This window comes from Maylandia zebra, linkage group LG20, assembly GCF_041146795.1.
Source record: "Maylandia zebra isolate NMK-2024a linkage group LG20, Mzebra_GT3a, whole genome shotgun sequence".
NCBI lineage: Eukaryota > Metazoa > Chordata > Actinopteri > Cichliformes > Cichlidae > Maylandia > Maylandia zebra.
The window spans coordinates 6,431,905-6,452,928 of record NC_135186.1 but is presented as its reverse complement, the minus strand read 5'-3'; the positions used below and the strand labels follow the sequence as shown (position 1 = coordinate 6,452,928).

General features: G+C 40.4%; 1 protein-coding gene across 2 annotated transcripts in view; it reads right to left on the bottom strand.

The window, feature by feature from the left end:
• Positions 1–17,325, bottom strand: part of LOC101474313 (kazrin) — a 184,127-nt gene extending 166,802 nt beyond the window's left edge. For both annotated transcript variants that reach the window (XM_023152305.2, XM_012919914.2), the window contains exons 1-2: positions 17,235–17,325; positions 13,954–14,374 (exon numbers count right to left, since the gene is read on the bottom strand). In XM_023152305.2, the coding sequence (XP_023008073.2) occupies positions 13,954–14,029 (76 nt within the window). In that variant the 5' untranslated portion in view covers positions 14,030–14,374; positions 17,235–17,325. The remainder of the gene's footprint in view (positions 1–13,953; positions 14,375–17,234) is intronic.
• Positions 17,326–21,024: the final 3,699 nt, after the last annotated feature.

Genomic DNA, 21,024 nt, shown 5'->3' with positions numbered 1-21,024 from the left:
TATCTGTTACTGCTGGAATGGGTGGAATAAAGGGAGAGAAGCAGAAATGGGATGTGGTTTCCTGGAGGTGGTTAGATGTGCACTTAAAGTGTGTTGTGTGCATGTGCATGTTCTAAAAAAAAGAAAGAAAGAAATAAAAATCTGGCACTGGCTCACCATATCTACCCATTTCTCCATGCAGCGGAGAATCTACCCCCCTCAGTTTTACATTTCTGTTTCTGCCGAGCCTTTCGTCGCTCTCTTCTTTCCTCTCTGTCCTCATTCTGTTGTTTTTCTGCTCCAATTGTATCAACATCTTCAACTGTTAGATGAAGGAATTAAAGGGCAGCTTCAGGTGATTTCAGCACTAAAGAAAATAATCTGCTAACTGGACACAAAGACAGGCAGGATGAAAGCGTGTGTATTCACTACATCCTCTAATAACACGGCCTCATATGCGCCGTTTTGGCTCATAAACAGATGCTTAAGTTAAAAGGAAAAGCCTCATTGTCTGTTGCTTTGTGGTCTGCTTGTTTTTGATTTTACTCGCTGCTAACACAAGGCTCTGCAAAAACAGGAAGGATTCAATCCACGCATTCCAGAGCGAAGGCTAGATGAGATTTAACCGCTATGTCAACTCAAAACTGTTTAGCTTGTACGCCTTGAGGAGATTTGCGGAGGGTTTTTACAGATACTGGGTGGTCTGAGAGCATCCTGCGCGCAACGCATCTCTGAAGTACAAAAGCTGTCTTTGTAAATACCGTCAAAGTTTGGATCTAGGACAAGTACCTGGAGGCAGACAAATCTTCACCTGTGCTCGATGTAAAAACAGACGATCATTTGTTTGCAGAGTCTGACAGACAATAATGATTAAAATATGAATCCCAGGGTAAAGACCTCTGGCAGACGTTCAAAGTTTAAACCTCTGTTGACTCAGAAAACATTTCAGAAAATATTTCACATCCAAATTACAACTTTTTCTTCAACACAGTGCTCTGCTGCACTACATTTTTCTCTATATTGTGTGAATTTTTAAGACAATAATACTCCCACTGTGAAAATACTGCTCTCTAACAGGACTATGCACTTTCACTGAACTCACATGAACAGTTAATGGCTAACAAAAGCATCAGTAATGTCACGTAGCACTGGAGAGAGCACCCAAATGCCGGATGCAGAGGCAGGCAAAATATACAGAAAGCAAACTCTCTGTTGGAAAAGAACAAAAAAGCAGATACAGAGAATCCCATTAGCCATTATAACACACAAAAAAAGACACACAGGGAACAAGAGGTAGCCTAACACAGGGCAAAAAGACAACCTGACAGAAAGGAGAGGGGCAAGAGACACCGCAGCCAACCAAACACAACTGGTGAGTCACAAAGGAGGGAAATCAGACTCAGGTGGAGACAATCAGGGACGGCGGCGGGTTGAGGTGGGCGGCTCGGTCTAAATATCGACAGTATCAGTACCAACGCTGGTACTGGTATGCATTGGTAAGACTACACATCTTTGGAGCGGGAGTCACAAGTTAGATTCCCACCCGGTATCCAGTAAGATTCCTGGCTAGACCTAAAAAACCAAGCCCTGGAATGGCGCAGCTACGTCTTCAGCCTGTCCGCAGCTCGGACACAAGCATTTCACTACATGTTGTACTCTATAATTGTGCATGTGACAAATAAAGGTTCTTTGTTTGTTTGCTTGGATCAACGCTAGCGCAATAGGGTCGATACCTGTTTCTATCTGAATGAATTATTATTTTTGGAAATGAAAAACTACACCTCAAACAGACACTATGTCATTTTGTGCTGACTGTCATGTCTATTTTATGTTTATCCTATAGCACATTTAAACAAAAGAAGTTGAAGTTTTTTTACATACAGGCACATTTACATATCAGGTCTTCACAAACCCAGTTTTAAAATACATGACAAGGTGAAAGGTGTGTTTTGAATTTGCAAACTGATGACGATTCATCTCATAAATGAGCCTCTGCTCTGAAGTATAAACGTCAGTAATGATCGGCACTGGTCCTGTGTTAAATTTGCAGTACTGGAAGTAACACAAAGACAGAAAGGCAAACAACAAGACGCACGCATTGTGAAGCAATTTCTAAAATAAATCAGGAAAGAAAAACAAGACAGAAAAGGAAAGTAATAAACGAGTAACACAGGTAACACCAAGGAAACCAAAGGAGACACTCGGCAAGCATGAGCATTCAAAATGTCAGAAAGAATATCAAATAAATCCAAACACAGACTAAAATTCAACAAGTACAGAAAAAGAAAGCAGGGCCTTAGTAAGTAAAAAGAGGGATGACAGAAGCTGGGTAATCCAGGTATCTAAATAAATAATACAGCATTATGTATTTAGATTCCAAGATAAATTCTCACTCCCCACAAATATTAATATTCATGGAATATACAGCGTGTACCGACAAAGGTGTTGGTCAGTGAAAATGATGGCAGTCTAATGTGAGTAGGGGGCGGTATGAATAACACTTGACAAGACCATTTGCTTTCACTGTCATCCCTGTCGATTTAGCTGCGGGGGCTGGAAGCCGCCGCTGCCACAACACAAACAACAGGGATTACATGCATAATGACAGTCCTCCAACAGGATATGTGTTTAAGTTTAAAATCAAAGGTGCGTTTCATAAGGAAACCGTTCACTTAAATGAGATTAAAATTGTTTCAGAGCATTAACAAGTCCTGTCGGTTAAGCTGCTTTTGTTAAAGTTTTCCTGCAGCAGTTAAAACGACACGATGGAGATGAAGAAGTGCTTAGGTGATGCTGATTTTGTTTTTTTCTTTTTAGATTTACATACTTGCTCAGAAAAGTTATCTGAGGACAAAGGTGTTGGTCATGTCTGTGCATCTCACTCTGGCTTCGGAGAGAGAGAAAATACGGTGTGAATAAAATAATCTGGATGATTTTAAGTCAACTGGTCATTTCACATTTTTCAAATTTAAATATATTTGAACTGAAATATTTTCAAAGTTTGTTTCCTTCCGAGCAGTGTCACAGAACTTGCACTTGAGTCAACACCGACTAGTGTGTGACAAATCGTCGGGGTCAGCTCAGTCAGTCCTGTGCAGTTTTGCAGCCTGCTGTGCTGTGCAATCCTAACACCTCAGCGTGAGTGAGATTACTCCCTGAGGCAGCAGGGGCCTCTGATAATTATAGTGGAAGGTGAGAAGTTAAGCCTCGACACATCCGAAAAATGAAACATATTCCTCTAACCTTAGCTGGACAATAAAGCCCATTGACTGTATTTAAAAGGAAAAGCCAAAAAAAAAAAAAGTGCAAGTGACACATTATTGAGTATTCAGCCATCCATAAAGATTTCCTTGCTAATCACAAAGAAACATACATACATGAGAATGTATCTGCAGTCATTTTGCCATCTTCATTCTTTTTTCAGGATTTGTATAGATGTGGGGAGATGCACACAGCTGTTAAAGGCACCGTATATTATTGAATGCACAGTACAGTCAGAGTCAAAAGCAGTCTAGCTACTGGCCTTCTTTCAAATTTCATAGTTTAATCTGTAACACATCAAAATATGATTTTTTTCTCCCTTTATGTAGGGAGAGTTATAAAAAGGAATCACTCCTGAATTCATTTACTATACGTATTTCACACATAAAAAGTATCAGAGGGAAAAATGCTGTATTCTGTCTAGAGCTTCATCAATATAGGATTATTAAGACCGATACCACTACTGATAATATATTTAATATCGGACGATATTCTAATATCTGGTAAGCAGTGTTGGTCAAGTTACTTGAAAAAAGTATTCCCCCCAAAAGTATTCCTGTTACTTTACTGATTACTTATTTTCAAAAGTAATTAGTTACTTAGTTATTTAAAAAAAAAAAAGATTTACAACCTGAATAGGTAATAAAGCAATAGATCTTTGAGATCTAATAGATCAAATTACCTTTTTTGCTATAGTAATCCCTTACTTATTCGTTACTTGAAAAAAGTAATCGGATTACAGTAATGCGTTACTTGTAATGCGTTACTGCCCATCTCTGCTGGTAAGCCTAGTAGTTTATTTACTTGGATCAGATCAGCAGGTTGGCGTGTTCTAGTTTGATGTTTGATGTTGTATTGTGAGTGCCCCCTGGTGGGCACATTATGCAAAATCAACACTGATGACATCGTGGAAAGGAGTGCCTTCTTTACCTTTTGATTTTCAACTACTAGTACTAATAGTAGTTATAACATTACTTCAGCAAATAGCCAATACTGGCCGGTAATACTGGCTTGCCGATAAATCAGTCAGGCTCTGACCGTGTCCAAGAAAATGTGGAAGTCAGCTATTTGTGAGTTAGATTGATATTTGAAATTGTCAAATGTCATCAAAACTTATTTGGCAACATTTCAGTCAGCTGAATATTTTCTCAGATAATTATTCCTGAAAACTTCTCATTTCGTGTCTTCATAGTCACTGCAGAAACTACTGCTTCACTTTGAACGTGCAACACTCGTTCTATAATCCTGTATGTGTTTGGGATTAAAGTCTAAGCTTTTATCGCTCATCAATGATCTCTCGTTTCACAGAGGAAAGCTCAGCGGAGATGGATTGTCTAGATGGGAGAGCACAGATGCCTGAAGTGAGGATTTAGAAGCAGAAAAGTGGAGGATTACAGACTAGGATTGACGTGATTGGCAGACGAATCAAGCTGCTGCTGCTGCTGACACATCATCCACCTGCCAATGAAGATAAATGCAACCATCACAAAAAAATAAAGAAATAAAAATAAGCGTCATCTCAATACCAAAGCATGTGAAAAAAGCTGTAAAACAATCACAACTACAAATATAATCAACTTTGTGTTTGGTGAGGATTACAGTGGCCCTGTCAAGGAGCCAGAGGAGAAAATGTTGGTCCTTAAATACAGCTCCATAAAGTTTAACTGACAATGTCAGGTTTTATTCTAAGCTTCTCAGTGTGAACTGTGCCTTCAGCTTATTGTACACTGTGGAAAAAACCCACGAGTAAATTAATACAACTAATGTCTGCACTCATTTATCCCAATGCAATTAAACTTAATGTGTAGTCTGCAGAAATTTTGTAATTAAAACAAAATAAGAAGAGAGGTACAAAATAAGAGTGCAGGCTTCCGTCTACTGGCTAACATCCAACATTGCCAACTTGTGGCCACCACTGTGCAACCCCACAGGCTCATAGGATGATCTCCGAACCGCTGTGAGCAGATGGTTGGTTTTGTGCACCTGTCCCCCACCCGATGTCAAGAAAAATCAAGTCCCTGCAGTAAGTTTCACTGCGGACTGTTTATTTTGTTGTCAGCAATGCCTGTCAGCAGCAAAATCTAACTTGGCTGTGCTGCTGCAAACAGAGCATTCACGCGGCTGCTTCAGTAACTGAATGTGCAAAGCAGAAAATGCCACACACTTAATCAAGAGCTAAAAATTTTAATGATTCCCCAAAACTAGGCAAAACAATGCTTTACCTGCATTCACATGTGTTAAAATGATTCAGTAACACATTATCTTTTTAATATCAGCTCCCACATGATACAGTATTTAATCAGATTAAAGCAACCCTCTGGACCCATTATAATGTTATTAAGTAATAACTTAGTCCCTATGATATTAGTGCCTTTGTTTAAAGATTTTATAAGTCCTACTTAAAAAAAAGCGTATCTGCTCATTGTGCAAATATACAAAGTCCACCTCTGAAAAACAAATAACTACACGTGTTTCATCACACACCAGCAGAAAATGGCAGCATTTATCAGTTTATAAACTTGTCAAGCTCCTTCTTTCAAACACATGTGATGCACAGTCTGCAGCCTGCCACCTGTCTCCTCCATCTCTACAGTGTCCATCTATCAGATTTGAAAACAGCACAAAATAGCACAGACACCGCCTCATAGTTTGCCAGGTTAAAATGTATATATGTACTTTCACTTTTATATGTGAACATTTTACTTTTAAGTTGGTGCGAAATGTTGAGAAACTGTTGCGTTTTCCATCCAAGTTAAGCAAGACTCACACAAACTAGCATGCAATTGTTTAGCACGCATGAACTAAACTGCCTACTGTTGCACTGTTCAATTAATCAACCACAAACATTAGCATTAACATTTGGTAATGGTAAATAAAGCCCCTGTACCTTAAAGCAGCCAATGTTCCCTCTAATTTTTCATGTGTTTGAGCAAACACACAAACTCCCTGAGCGGTCCCTTGGACCACTGTGAGCAGCAACAGACGTGTACACTGTGGTCACGCCAGCATCGAATCCATCCGAGTTACATGGTTTAGTAAAATAATCAAATTACAGCATTTACATTTATGTTAGACTACTTTTAATTAACTGCTTTAGCCCACTTACAATGAAAATTTTAAAAAAAAATCTTGTTCATGACCTGTGTAGCATGTTAACACTATTGGAAGTAAAAATAACTTGAACTCCAATTTTGAAAACACAACTTTCTTTTGTTTTTTTTTCATAAAGCTCTGACTTGTATTATGAGTATGAGTCTGTGGTCTGGGAGAGTCCTGTAACTCTCTGTCTGCAAAATACAGAATATAATGACCAACGTTGGGCAATTAATTATATAGTTACTTCTTCAAAAAAGTAACTGAGTTTTGCAAACAACAAAGTTTTTTGCAGCTGTTTACCTAAAAATGCAGGCAAGGCGTTTTTTTAAATAGCAGGCCTGACAACAGGAGATGTATCACTGCTGTAACACCTGTAACATTCAGCAGTCGCCTCATTGTTCTGACACACACAACAAAACTATTGACTACACTACACACTAACTACACAAGATTTGCGCTAAACGTCGCAAATCTCTTACATCTCAAAACACTGCCGTCACTCCTAAAAACTGGTATAAAGTCCACACTTTTTCCATCAAATGTTCCATCTGTCCTGCTCACATCTCCAATGGTTGTACACGTTGTCATTAACGTGGCTTCGCTCCACATCAGCCACGCCGCTTTGCTAGCTAAAACACCGGTGTCGGCACATAAGGACGCTGTCATAGCCTGTCAACGACGTTGATTAGCTGCGTATATACGAATGTGAATCGCATCATTGGCTGGACTATGGGATAAGGTAGCATCGTTCTAATCCCATACGGGAGCAGCCAGTCACTTACTGACTAACACTGCAAAACTGAATTGTTAAAGTTTTCATTTTAATTTCAATTCAGGTTTAAAAAAAAATTCGTGCGCAACGCGTGCCAGCAGTGCACAATTAGAGGGAACATTGCTTATGTGTATTGCTTTCCTCTGTAGTTCAGTATAGTAATCTCAAGAGCCCTTGGCAGCTAACCGTTAGCGCTCCTTCTGTGTTAGCTTCAAAATCTCTTCATCTTCTCCTCTTACCCATATTTTTGTAGTAAGAGATTTCCTTACTTGAGTTTTAGGTTTGTTTCTTTGTTTGTTTTTCTCTCTCTTTTTTCCTACAGTGGAAATGTTTTCAATTGCACAGCCTATTTCCTCTCATTTGTGTTTGGTTAGCCTGCCCTCTCATACCCATTTTAAAGCAGGCTATTTGGTTCAGTGGCTGCTTGTGGCTGCCGATAAAATAGCACAATGTTTAGAGCAAAATTGGCTTCCTCAAAACACAAACAGAAAGATAATAGCACAGAGTTTTGTTTTCATTTCTTAAATCTGGATAAGTAGCTCTGAGATTTCTGCCAGCACTTTAACACAGCAGATACATTTGACTGTGCAGATTTTACTAAGATGATTTGGCAGCATTTTTTCTTCTTCCAAGGATGGTTCTTTAAAAAAATACATTTAAAAAATAGTTCAAAAAATAAATAAGTAAATAAATGAGCTATCTCTCTGAAGAAAAAAAGTGGTTGTTACACTTTGTGCTTTCTGTTACTGGTACAATTAATTTTTTTAACTTTTTTTTTCAAGTAAATGCAGACAAAACAAATTCAAAACAATTCATTTTCTACATATTAACTATACTTTAGCATATTACTACAGAAAAAATATTATTCTCTACTTAATATATCCCTTTAACACATGTATAGGGCATTATATCATATGCTTTACTGGCTTTTAAAAAATTACAAGTTCAAGCTTCATATCTAAATAGCTCAGGATTTAATCTGTGCATTTACATTTCTATTGACTTTCTGCTAAAATGTATCCCAGTACTCCAACAGTTATGAGTGGAGCAGCCGAAGGAGAAGCTAAATATTACAGACTGTATTAACTGTGACTTCTGTATGAAGCTCCAAAGTACAGATCACATCACAGCACCATGTCCTTGAGGGCGCTTGTATGGTACGGCTTCATTATACTGCAGCACTTTCCACACTTTCTGCATCACATCTTCACAGCATCAAACATGCTCTCTGTTTAGGCTGTCATTCTCCTGTAGATAAATATCGCCAGACTACAGGTTTATGGGGTTTTTTGTTGTTTTTTTTCCCCCCGCTTGCTGCTTCTAAATCTGACTCCTGTGAAAAACGATAAGGGGGAAAAATAACACAACAGTTTTAAACATATGCAATCTGCATTCACGATCACCTCTGTGTGTGACAGGCTGTGCTGACACAAACTTTATGTTGGAATTGGGGTACACTACAGGATAAGATGTGCCAAGAAAGAGCCTGCTGACCCTAACTCTGTTTTCAATCAGGCTCCTCTGGCAGCGTTCTGATTTATCCCAGGGCTAATAAAAGCTGGGGATGCCAGTTCTATAAGCACAGGAACAGCTAGGGATGTGTGCATTATAAATTTTTCAGGATGTACCAGGTGTGCCATGGTCTGCCGCTTAAACTAAAATGACTGCACTGACAGCATTTTTCCTCTGCGAGCACTGGCTTCTGAATAATAAACTCAGAAGGTGGATGTCTGCTATGAGAACGATTCCCAAAACAACTTCATGCAACATGTTTTGCTGCGACTGAGGAAAAGGTTATAGTGTTTCAAATAGGCCAACATGGATATTATTTCTCAAAAAAGAAGTACTTGCACAGTTCATCGGTCTTCTGCATGGATAAGTGAGCACAGTCACATGTGATTCAGATGCCCTGCTGTGATTTAGCTTCCCGGATGCCAATATCATGGCCATCTGAAGATAAGTCTGCCCAGCGGTGCAGACGAATGACCTGTGCTCATCTGTATTTGACCAGTCAATACGCAACCTAGACAAAAAAGTATGTGGAGGCGTGTTACATAATGATTTCCCCTGTGATGTATACCTCTATTTTTGTATTTAGTTTTTAAACTGCTGCAGGCTTGAGATTAGACGTTAAACCTTGTGAGATAATCGCCGTTTATGTTCCGTATACACTACACAAGATATTCCAAAAACGTTATGCAAAATAACACAAGGTGAATGCAGCAGAATACAGTACCTTAAATCCAAAAAACAATGCACTGCACAATACCTCAGAGGGATCAATATTGAACACTTCATCCACTGCTCTAATTAAATCTGCAAGGTAAATCTGAAAACACATGGCAAAGTCAAATCAAAAGTCCTGCAGAGTCATGATTGTGTGGTCACTGTCAGTACATCAATTATTTTCTGCTCATGTGAAAACTGTATGACTCATCACGTTTGTTCTGTGTGATTTTTCTTTCATCGCACATCAAAATGACAGCAGATGGAGCGTGTTGGTGCAAAGAGCTGACCGATCAAGGGGTTTCCTTTATGAGTAAACTAAATACATTGAAACAGCCCAAATCCAAGACTCACCATGTGCAAAAAGAAAAAAAAGTTACCTAGCTGAGTGCACACACAGACTGCACCAGCAAACCTCTTGCAAAGTGACTCCGTCTACATGATTAGCAACACCAGCAGCAAGAAGCTAATCTCTAACTGCAGGAAAGCCCACCGGGTAAGGAGGTGTGAGGAATCTGTGAGTGAGCTGGAACCATAACACAAGTGGAAGAAGGAGAGGAATTAATCACTTCAAAGAAGACCAAAATATGTTCTGCACCTGCAGTGGTCATGTATTAAAATTTCAAATCACGTCCACCTCTCCTGAGCGGGGATTTACCAACGGTTTATTGAGGTATTAGGAAGATATTCAAGGGTAAAGTGACAGGCAAGAAAGGAAACAGTGCTTCCAACTTTGCCAAAAAACTGAAAACATACTCTGCGCCAATGTTTAAGTTGGGAAAGTCTTCCATGTCACTTTTAATGGAGATAAATGTTTCAACAACAAAAAACAAAATCTACGACTGCGTGAAATAGTTCAGCAGTTTAGGAATAATGTTTCTATAATATCATTGACAGATTTAGAAAATCAGGAGAATAGCCTCCGTACAAGGCCGAGGCTAAAAACTACCAGTGAATGGCCCTCAGGCAGCACTGCATGGCCTCAGAGACAATTCTGGAAACACTTTTACACATTTGCCAAGTGAAAACTCTAACATGGAAATTAAAAACAAAAGCACATTGACTGGGTTGAGTGGGCTGAGGTGACTTGGAAAACTCATGTGGTCCAAAAAGCTGAAAGTCTTTTTGGTACTCATGAACAACCGAGAGCCCGAGTTATCGATGAATAGCTCAAAAACTGTGATGGGAAGGAGGGTAACTCCTACGGCCTTGAAGGCACCATTTAGCCCAAACAATAAGGGAATGCATGTTTTTTTTAGCCACGTGATGTCATGCAGCACAACAACCACAGTTACCTCAGTTTCCTGCAGTCGTGACCTGTCACCCAGTGAAAACACTTGGCACATTATGAAACAAAAAGTTAAAACTGCTGAGCAGCTGAAATCCAATATCAAGCAAGAATAGGAAAACATTTCACTTTTAAAACTTCACCAATTGCTCCCCTGAGTTCCCTAAAGCTAAAAGATAATACTGTTAAAAGAAGACGTGGCGCAGCAGAGTTTCTAAAAACACCTCAGTCGCAACATTTTGTTGGGTTTTTTTTCCCAAATGAAGAAGAGATTTTTCCATCAACGATAATATTTTTCAACTTTCCATTTCTACCCTTTTCAATATGAGGGTTTATATGATTTGCAAATGACTGTGTTCCATTTTTATTTTCATTTTCACAGAGCCTCAGCTCGAAATGGTCTCAGAGAAGGCAATTTACTTACGGTATTATTCCAGCTTCAAACACGACAAAGCCCGAATCAACAAATAAAGAAATGCTCAGCAGGGGGAAGCCAGTGTAGTCAAATTTAGTGTTGGACATTAATCGTTTTACACGGCGATTTACTTCCGACCTGACAGGGGTTAGAAAGGAATTGGGGCTGAGAAACAATGTGGGACATGAAAAAAACAACATGAATGTTGGTTCCTACGCAGCAACAGCCGGGAGGCTTCAAATCATTTTTGAGCTTCTGTAGGGTCTTATTGGTGTCTAAAACAGGTCAGAATTGTCTTTTTTCTTTGTTCTCCTCAAGGGAAACAAGTCTTTTAACTTCAATTAAAGTAACAAAAAGCAAAGAATGCATCTGACAGCACACACACCTAATTTAATGGGTAGCGGTGCTCTACCTTGACTGGTTTAACCTTGGAAAGTCACTGACGTAAGAAATAAACTTTCCCAGAGTAATTCAACTATTCAAAAGCCAAAAATCTGTTGTCACGCTCCCCGAACAAATGGGAGCATCGGCTGCTGAAGGATTTTATTTATTTAATTTCATTTTTTTTGACAACACGTCACAAAACTGAACACAACCCAAATCACACCACCAGTGGGGAATAAGAGAATTTATTGCAGGATTACGCACCTGGCAGTGCCACGTGAATATGATTCATGAGAAAACTGTTTATTCTGCTCTGGTACCACCAGAAGGTTGTTAATATTCAAGTCTTTGGGCATGTGCAACACTCATGGAATGGATTTTCTCTCTGCAATTCAAACAGGCCTTTACATATAGCTGAGGGACTCCTGATCCAATGATGGGTGACAGCCAAAGATAACAAAAAAAAAAATAAAATCCCCCTATAATTACTGTTCCGATATTGCAAGCCAGCGCCACTGTGGATTAGCCTTCCAACAGCTGTGCAACAGTATGTAAGGTTGTTGCTAAAAATAGATTAAAACAGCCATCTCTTATTCACACAATTTGCAGCCTGCTCACTTTCTTGCCCCTCTCCCCACCCGTCCCCTCCTCCTCCTCCTTCCACCTCCCCCTTCCCTTCCCTTCCCTTCCCTCTCTCACATCCGAAATCGCAGACATGCAGCACGAGCTTCAAAGAGCATAGATAACTTGGGGTAGCGCAAGACAGGCTGTAATTCATCACAACACATGCAATGATAATGTCATCTTCACAACCAGAGAGTGGCATTTAGGTTTAATGCACCCGGCGCTCTCACCTATCCTGTGACTGATAAGTAGGCACTGGGGGAAAGCGTCACAGTTTGACTTGAAGTTATTATTCGCCCGGGCTTATGTATAATAAATATACAACATAGGCTGAATAACAAATGTGGATATGTTTCAGTAAGTAATAGAACGGAAACAAATTGCACAAAGAAACCCTGAAATGCCTCTAAACGTTTAACCAGTCATGTCTTTTTCCCTTGATTTTCCACTGCGTTAACACTGCCTGCTGTGTTATTCACAATGCCTGGATGAGCACCTAAGTGAGTAATCATTTCAGTCTTTCAAATCAGAAAAACCTATCCAATCCTCCTAATTACCACTTAGGACTCCAAGAAGCAGCTATTATAAAATACAAGGAGTAGTTCTATTAAAAAAAGTTTACATTGTACAGTGTGCCATCACAGAACATTTCCAATGATGGGAAAGACGACTTTTGTTCCTACTGCTAAACAGCATCTTAAAAACAAGACACGATTTCCTGATGAAGGAGAAGACAAAACCCGAAAGGGTACAGCTCAACTAAACACACACACGCAAAAAGAAAAAGCCAGCGCTCCTGTTTTAAAATAATATTTCTGCACCACAGAGGATGTATATGCGCCCAGTTCAATCTGCAGCAAACCTGTGAGAACTCAAAACTCTCTGCTCAGGTCTCTTAAGGCCAAAGGCTTCCATTTTCTGTTCTGGGGATTACGTGACACTTTGCAACAGTTCAACCGAGGCAGGTTTTGTCACGCTGTGAGGTTTGATCGCAAAACCCAAATGTATGTATGGAGGCAGAAAAATATCAACTGAATATAGGAATAATTGTTTAAACAACTACAATCTGGACTCATTTACTCAGAAACCTCATATTGTAAATGCATTTTGTCAATAAGGTAAAATGTCCTAAAGGTTTACAGTGACGCTACTCTGGCTGGATAAAATAAAATAAGGAGTTATTGCTCAGTTATTCCATTTGCTACTATTTTACAGCTGCTCGTGCTGTTGTGTTCAATTAATGAGCTGAATTTTCTGCGGCTGATCTCGTTCTTTTTTCTTTTTAGACCTGTGGCATGTTCAACCAGACGGAGATCAAAGGATTGCACCCATGAAAAAGTGAGCTTCAATCCCACATACCCACCTCTCACACGCACAAGTCGGAGCACACGCATCTTCACACATGACATTGCTCATGTGTGAGTGTGTGTGAAAGGAGCATCACAGTCTATCAACAGTAGCACACTCTGGCCAACTGCTTTACACTCCAAAGGACTCCATATACTTTATAATATATATATTAAGAAAATATATATATATATATGTATATATATAATTACAAAACTGTGTGGAGGCAAAAATATTAATACCCTCGATAACATGATTAAATATGTTGAAGGAACTGAAGGATTAATTGCACTCGAAGCATCGAAACAAAGTTACATTAAAAAACGATTTCCTAATTGCAAAAGTAGGACGCACATTTTGAAATGTTGCCTCCCTAAACACCTTAATTTTGCATAACCGCGTTGCTGTATTTTTATTTATTAATTTTTCAGAATAGGCTACTTTCAAAAAGCTTACCGAATATAAATGAACAGTGCGTCCATGCATTATTTAAACACTGCAACAGTCAATCAGAATCAAACAGGATGCACAAGATAATTTAGTGTTGATGTTTGCACTCACTGGCTTGCATGAGCTGACCCTGACGCCCAAACACCTGGGAGAAAGGGCTTCGGCTGCAGGTGAGCATCTCCTCCATGGCTGGGCTCCTCCGGTGAAGTGGCGAGGTCCTTCGGCTCAAGAAGAGAAAAGTGGAGTGAGAGTCTGCCTCGGAGTGTGGAAGGTTAGCGATCACACTGGACCAATCCTCTCCTCTCCAGTCTCTCAATTGACTGCTAATTTGCCTTTGAAGACACTTCACAACCTCTCCCACGCCTTTTCCTGGGATGTCATTTGCTTTCTACAGCTGCCTCCCTGCTGACTGCAGATCAGTTCCGCGTCTTGTTGCCTCAGATGCCGTCAGAGTTGCTGCTGCTCTTCGGCTGATAGGAGATCTGCGTTGGGTTGCTCTCAGCCTGCTCATTAGGGCTCTAGTGTGGCGCTGCTTCAGACAGAGAGCATAGCAAACACAGCATGAACAAAGCAAGAGAGAGAGAGAGTCAGAGAGAGCAATGAGAAGGAGAACCCTGCTGCAGAGAGAAGGCAGACTTTCTCCCCTGACGAAAGCAAGAACAGAGATGACTATGTGTGCATGTGTGTGCATGTGTGTGTAACTGGTTTTTACATTATTCTGTAGCTGCTGCTACTTGAGACTTTCCATGGCTTTGATTCCCTCTGTCTACATAACTGGTTCAAGGTTCAAGGTTCTTTATTTGTCACATGCATAGTTATACAAGTATAACACACAGTGAAATGTAGCCTTTTTTTTTTTTCAACTGCTTCTCTTTAATCTAACTGTTGAGAAGTGTTAAGTTGAGATGCACTGAATGTAAAATACATAAAAATGATGAAGAATGATATGGCACATGTTCATAATCTGCACTTATAGATGCACTATAAAGCAACGGCAGCATACCCAGTGTTTTGATTTCGTGCGCACCTCCCCACACTCTTCTCATATATTTGACTCCAAACTGAATTTGGTTCAGCTACCATTCTTTCTTCCCTCCCTTTCTCCCCCCTTACATTCATACTTGAGGATTATCTTCCAAATATAGACAGAGAAGACTGCATCTCTCTCTGTGTCTCACTCACACACAAACAGTCAGGTGTATGCAGGTTTTATGCAGCACTTTGCTTGTGCAAGCAAAACGGCTTTCACGAGTCCCTCGCAAGGCAAAAAACAGGGATCCTGAAGATAAAGCTCGACCGCGAGCACAAAATAAAATCGGTTTCAAACTAAAGGGGCCAGTGGATCATTAAAAATGGATCCGCATCCTTTATTAATGTCCTCGTTACTGTGCCTGTTCTGCTCCCGCATTAAGAGCACGCAGAGAGAGGAAAGAAGTGACTTTTACAGTAGTACTTTATCCTTGTATCCTGTTGGTCTTTATTACACCCACAAAGTGCTGCTTGCTTGGAGGGACTTAGCTTCAACTCGTAAAGCCAGTGTCACATCCCTCTTAGCTTTGAACTAACAGTTGCGAGAGGCGGCAAATGAGCGGCATTAGGATCTGCAGGGCTACATGAATTTTACTTCCCGAGATCAAGATTCCAGCCAAGGACAAGTCCGACATAAGTGACTCTGGCTGCACCAAAGAAGACGTTGAATTTGACTCAAATAAACATCACAATAGCCAGAACAAGCATGGCCGGAGGTACTGTGATGTATTTTTTTCCTCTCATCTCTCTTCACAAAACCGCTGTGATCCTGACGGGTCCTGTCAGCATTTCATGTTTGTGCACATCCAAACCTAATCCGTACTTCCAGATGACACACTGCATCATTCAAAGTCTACCAAACATTTAGGTTTTTGACAAATAAGACGCAGGTCAGGTCTCCGACCCACCCAGAAGTAGGGGGAAAAAATTGCAATCCATCTCTCAGTTATTGGAATTTAATATTGTGCATCACACCGAGAATAAGTGATGAAATTAACAAGAAGAAGATCAAAAGTTTCTCCTTCTTAGACTTCTGCGTGGCTGTTTTTGTTTTCAATCATCTCTGATCATATTTCCTCACTTCTCAGCAGAGCTTCCTGTGAGAATTCGACATTGCCCTGGGCTAAGATCTTCAGCTGTGTTGAGCATACAAATGCAGCATCACAGTTTGAAGTTACTGCTGAGCTTGTGAGCACTGGGAGTTCTCGCACCTCAGGGCTATGGTTTGTCACTATACGTATACTGGCATGGCTCCAAGCTAAAAAAAATCACCTGCCAGGCACTGCTACTTAAGGCACCTGAAACCTAATCCCTTATTCCCAAAGAGTGTAATTGGACTTGTTTGAATTCTTAATTACTTAAAGAACATCAAGTGAGCTAAATTCCTTTACACATGTGCTATAAATCCTAAGAACTACAGTATCTGACAGCTCATGGATTTCCTCAGTGCAATTACAAAGCAGCACTCTCACCCATATGTGTTCAATTTGAGTAAAATCCATTTCCTGGAGCTTTTGAATGTGTCAGAGAAAAAAAAAAACCTCCAGTAAAAACCCCAAACCATTTGTGTTCATTTGACTCAGAACCGCTAAAAGCTTCTAAAGAGTGAAAATGTGAGGTTCACCAGGTGGAGAACAAAGCAGCTTTAGAAAAAACACACACAGTTTACTGCACCTATTGCTGCTTAATCGTGTGCATCTGCATTACACTGCTGGCTACAGCCATGACACAAGGGGCTGCGGAAATTACAGCGATATGTCAGCGTCACAGACTGATGTAAGCCACTGCTACTGTTTCCTCATAATACCAAAGAGTCATGAAATAAAAAATCTTTCCGCTCTCTTCATATATTATTTGCCCCTGGGCTTATCATTTGCCCACAGCAAATAAAAGATTCAGCCTAACTGCCAATTTCAAATTAAACTCACGCCCACTGCACTGCATGTTAATGAACAATTACATTTAGGCAGAGATTACTTTTCGTCCGTAAATGACTGATGGTCAGAAACTTGGACCTTGTCTCTACAGACAGGAGAGAGCTGCTGCCTTTCTGTGGGTAGGATTTCATTTTTAGCCAGCACCCCTGTTAAATTTGACTGGGGCCTGTCTCATTTATATTCAAGAACCAACACTTTGAAGCACTCAGATGATGTTTTCTTTGATCACTTGTAACTCAATGGAGAAACACATTTATGATCAGGTCCTCCAGTTTGAGACACACATGCACAAGCACACAGATGACCAATACCTCACAATATCACACAAATCTGTCTGGGTTAAAGTACAGACATCGAACACTATGAAAGACCGAGGCAACTATGTAGGCTTTTATCATAATATAGATAACAACCTCTTTAACTTACCCTAAAATCTGAGTTGACTAACTCCAAGAAAGGAAACCCTGCTTTTACTGTCCAGGAAATGGAGATCAGTCACCCAGTGCCTGTGCAACTGTGATTTTAACTCAGTCTACAGTCAGACCAAAAGCCACCTTGCCAAATTTATTTACACAGCTGTGTGGCCAAAGGCAGGGGGGCCAGCTTGGGTATGGTTGTAAACATTAACCTCTAACTGCAGCTCAATTGCATCCCTTATTATCTGCTACTTATAATGCAGTTACAAAATAATAACTCCGGGTTTTCCTAATATCATTCACCACTGAAAAATATTTTGGTCTGTTAGATATTTCAACAGCATAGGCAATTTGACAAAAGCAATTGCTTGTGCTTACCAATGACTGTAGAAAACATGGACGACGCGAAGAGCTTCCCAAAAATTAAGACAAAACGTCTCTATCGCCCCCTGGTGTCTGGCTGCAGTATAGGTCAGAAACCCCGCCTGATCCATGTTAGCGGATGGGGACTGGGGTCAGACTAAAATAAAAATAAAAAATATTCTCCGATAAATTCCCAGATAATTTTTTCCAAAGATTCTTTCTTTCATTATCAAGTGTTCTCATCACCCTGATTTATGTTCAAGGGGTCTCCTTTCCCATAAGTTTGATTCTAATTACTACCATAATGCTTTTATAATGGGGTGCAACGTCATCATAACAGCTTTGACTGGCAGCTGCAGTCACAGATAAACTTGCGCATCTCTGTTTGGGAAAGGCAGATAGAGCAGGGACGCCGAGAGGAGCTCCAGCGTTTACGTTACAAAACCACAACCGACTGTTTTAACCTGACAGCCTGAGGTGGTCTTCAGTCTGAACTACCGGATAGACAGATCCGAGGCCCCACCGCACTTTTAAGTTAAATGTGTTTGTAAGCTAATCCGTAACTACCGTCCTTAGCTAGGTCCTGAGACCTGTGCAGAGATGATTATTAAATACGTGCAAACAACAGCATGTTTTCAGTCTCTTACCACATCTGTACAGTAACACCATTTTTTTTAAATCTTGCACTTATATATATATATATATGTATATGTGTGTGTGTGTGTGTGTGTGTGTGTGTGTATATATGTATTTGCATATATATATATACATATATATACAGCTTACATCCTTCAAGAGAAATATTTTTTCAGTACTCAGGCAGCAGCTTAAACACTGCGGATAATACCTCTGTATGTTGGTGACCACGATGCAGGAGCAGACATCTTCTCATCTCTGGAGATTTCCATTTACAAAGCACCAACAACTCGAAGGTAAACATTATATTGGAAAATCTGTTTATATAGTATTTATAGTATATAAGGCTTTGTCCTTTTTAAAATAAACAGCTCAAACATCAGCTGTCAGCAGAACTGTAGAACTGAACAAAATGTAAGAGTAGAACTTCAGATCCCAAGTGTGTGAGGACAGGGAAGGATCAGCTTTATTTCACAGATTAACTTTAGATTTCAGTTTGTGATGATTCTGTTCTCTTTGTGATTACAGGAACTGTCCTCAGATTCAGACCTCAGCACCATCCAGTGACAGCAGACAGATCATCCAACATGTTCACATGTTAACTGATGAACAGTAATAATAATGGATTGGATTTATATAGCGCTTTTCAATACCACTATTCATTCACTCTCACATTCATACACTGGTGGAGGCAGCTACAGTTGTAGCCACAGCTGCCCTGGGGCAGACTGACAGAAGCGAGGCTGCCATATCGCGCCATCGGCCCCTCTGGCCAACACCAGTAGGCAAGTAGGGTAAAGTGTCTTGCCCAGGGACACAACGACCTGGACAGAGAGCCCAGGGATCGAACCGGCGACCTTCCAGTTACAGATGCGATTCCCAACCCCCTGAGCCACGGTCGCCCCAGTATAAAGGTTAAAGTACCACATGTGCTGTCAGTGAAAGCTGCAGCTGTTTTATTGGTAAAGTTAAAGACGAAAAGTCAAAGGGATGAATCCCCCATGTAACTGTGTCACTGTATATCAGCATTAGCACTACCTCATTTTGGTGTTTCAGACAGCTGCTGATCTCAGACCTGCAGAGCTTCTGTTTTACACACTGAATGTAATCAGCTGCATGAAGAGCACATGTTTTCTCTGACAATTAAATAAAACCTGATGAAGGTCAAAGGTCGTCATTTGTATGTTAAACTAAAAACCGTTGATCTGGAATTCTTACACCGTTTTTTGTCAATAGTGTGTTATTTACCATAAAGTAATTCAGCGTCAATCATACCAAAGTAACCAGAGAGGACAATATATTTTTAAATGTTTAATGTTTAGTATCTTTTAAAGTGCTAAGCAGCCATTTATTTGCTTCAGCAGTGAGCAATGCCAAAAATAACAAACAAAACTCCTTAATGGTCCCTATGCTTTCCTACACAAATAAAAACCAACCAAAAGACAATTCACTTACCTAACTTTCTAACAAAAAACAGGAGAAAACTTGATCAACAAAAATGGCTTCTCACGCCTACTAGGCTGCTGCAGTGAACAATGTATACAAGGTGAAACAAAATACACAATTGCTACTTTACAAATCTATTTACAGCTATTTACAAGACTTAGGTTCTATTGCCAGACACACACACACAAAAAGGTTGTACTTGGTTATACTTGCAAATCAATGGGCAAAGACACTCTACAAAATAACGACTCAAAAACACATGTGCTTTGTTGGATGGAGGAGGCTAGGAGAGGCCAAGTGGCTGTCATCTGGTGGTTAAATACTGGAGGTGATCAACCAGTTATCCAATCCGAGAACAGGAAGAGACTCCACCCAACTACTCAGCAGGCACGCCCAGGTGTCCACCCCCTAAGAAAGAAAAGGGGAAAAAACCCACAGCCATCCTCTGGTGGGAGGAATCACACATAAAACAAACACTGACAACATTGGATCATAACAAGTGATTTTAGGTATTTCAGAAATATAAGATGATAAGCTGTGTGTCTTTTTCATAATAATGACATGGTTATATTTACCTTGACCGAGTCAGTCGCCATCAGCAGATAAACTGTATCAGTCGGGCTATGTAAAAAGTGTGAGGAGCATGACCCAGTCGGCTTTGTGGTACCTTGAACGCCTTTCCACCCAAAAGTTAACAAGGGATTTGAAGAAAACGTAAAAGGCAGAGTGAGTCTGGAGCTCTACAGACTCAGCTGGCTGAAGTGTACTGAGGGCAGTACAGAGCGGATGCAGATGGGACGCATGGGATTCGAACTATCGCCGCTCTAGTTCAAACTCTGCTTACAGGCCTTGTCGCGTCCCATGAGCCACTTGGCCGGCCGATGAAACAGAGGCAATATTGCTATATTTAAACTACACGCACAGTTGCGCACCCATGTCTGCTTTTCTTATTAGCTGGGCACGAGGTAGTGGTGTGCAATACTGCATATTTTGGTATCGATCCGATACCAAGTAAATACGGGCTAGTATCGCTGATACCAATACCGATACTGATTAAATAGTTAAAACCCAGGACCTAATTAGGACAAAGTTTATAATTAAACTAAAAAATACTTTATTATTGTGGCGGGGTGTGGTCTGCAATGGCGCTGCAGGTGAGATGGACTCACCGGCATCTAAAATCATGCCTCGCTGGCTTAAAACCTGTGCTCTGCTTTTACTGTTGTTGTTTGGTGGTGATGTGTACAGCTGGCAGTGGGAGAGCTGCAGCTGTTGAATATACTGTTACAGCAACAGTGTGATTATTGTAAGGGTGGACAGCGCGTGGCTCGAGGTGAGCCGGAGGACGGCGCGCC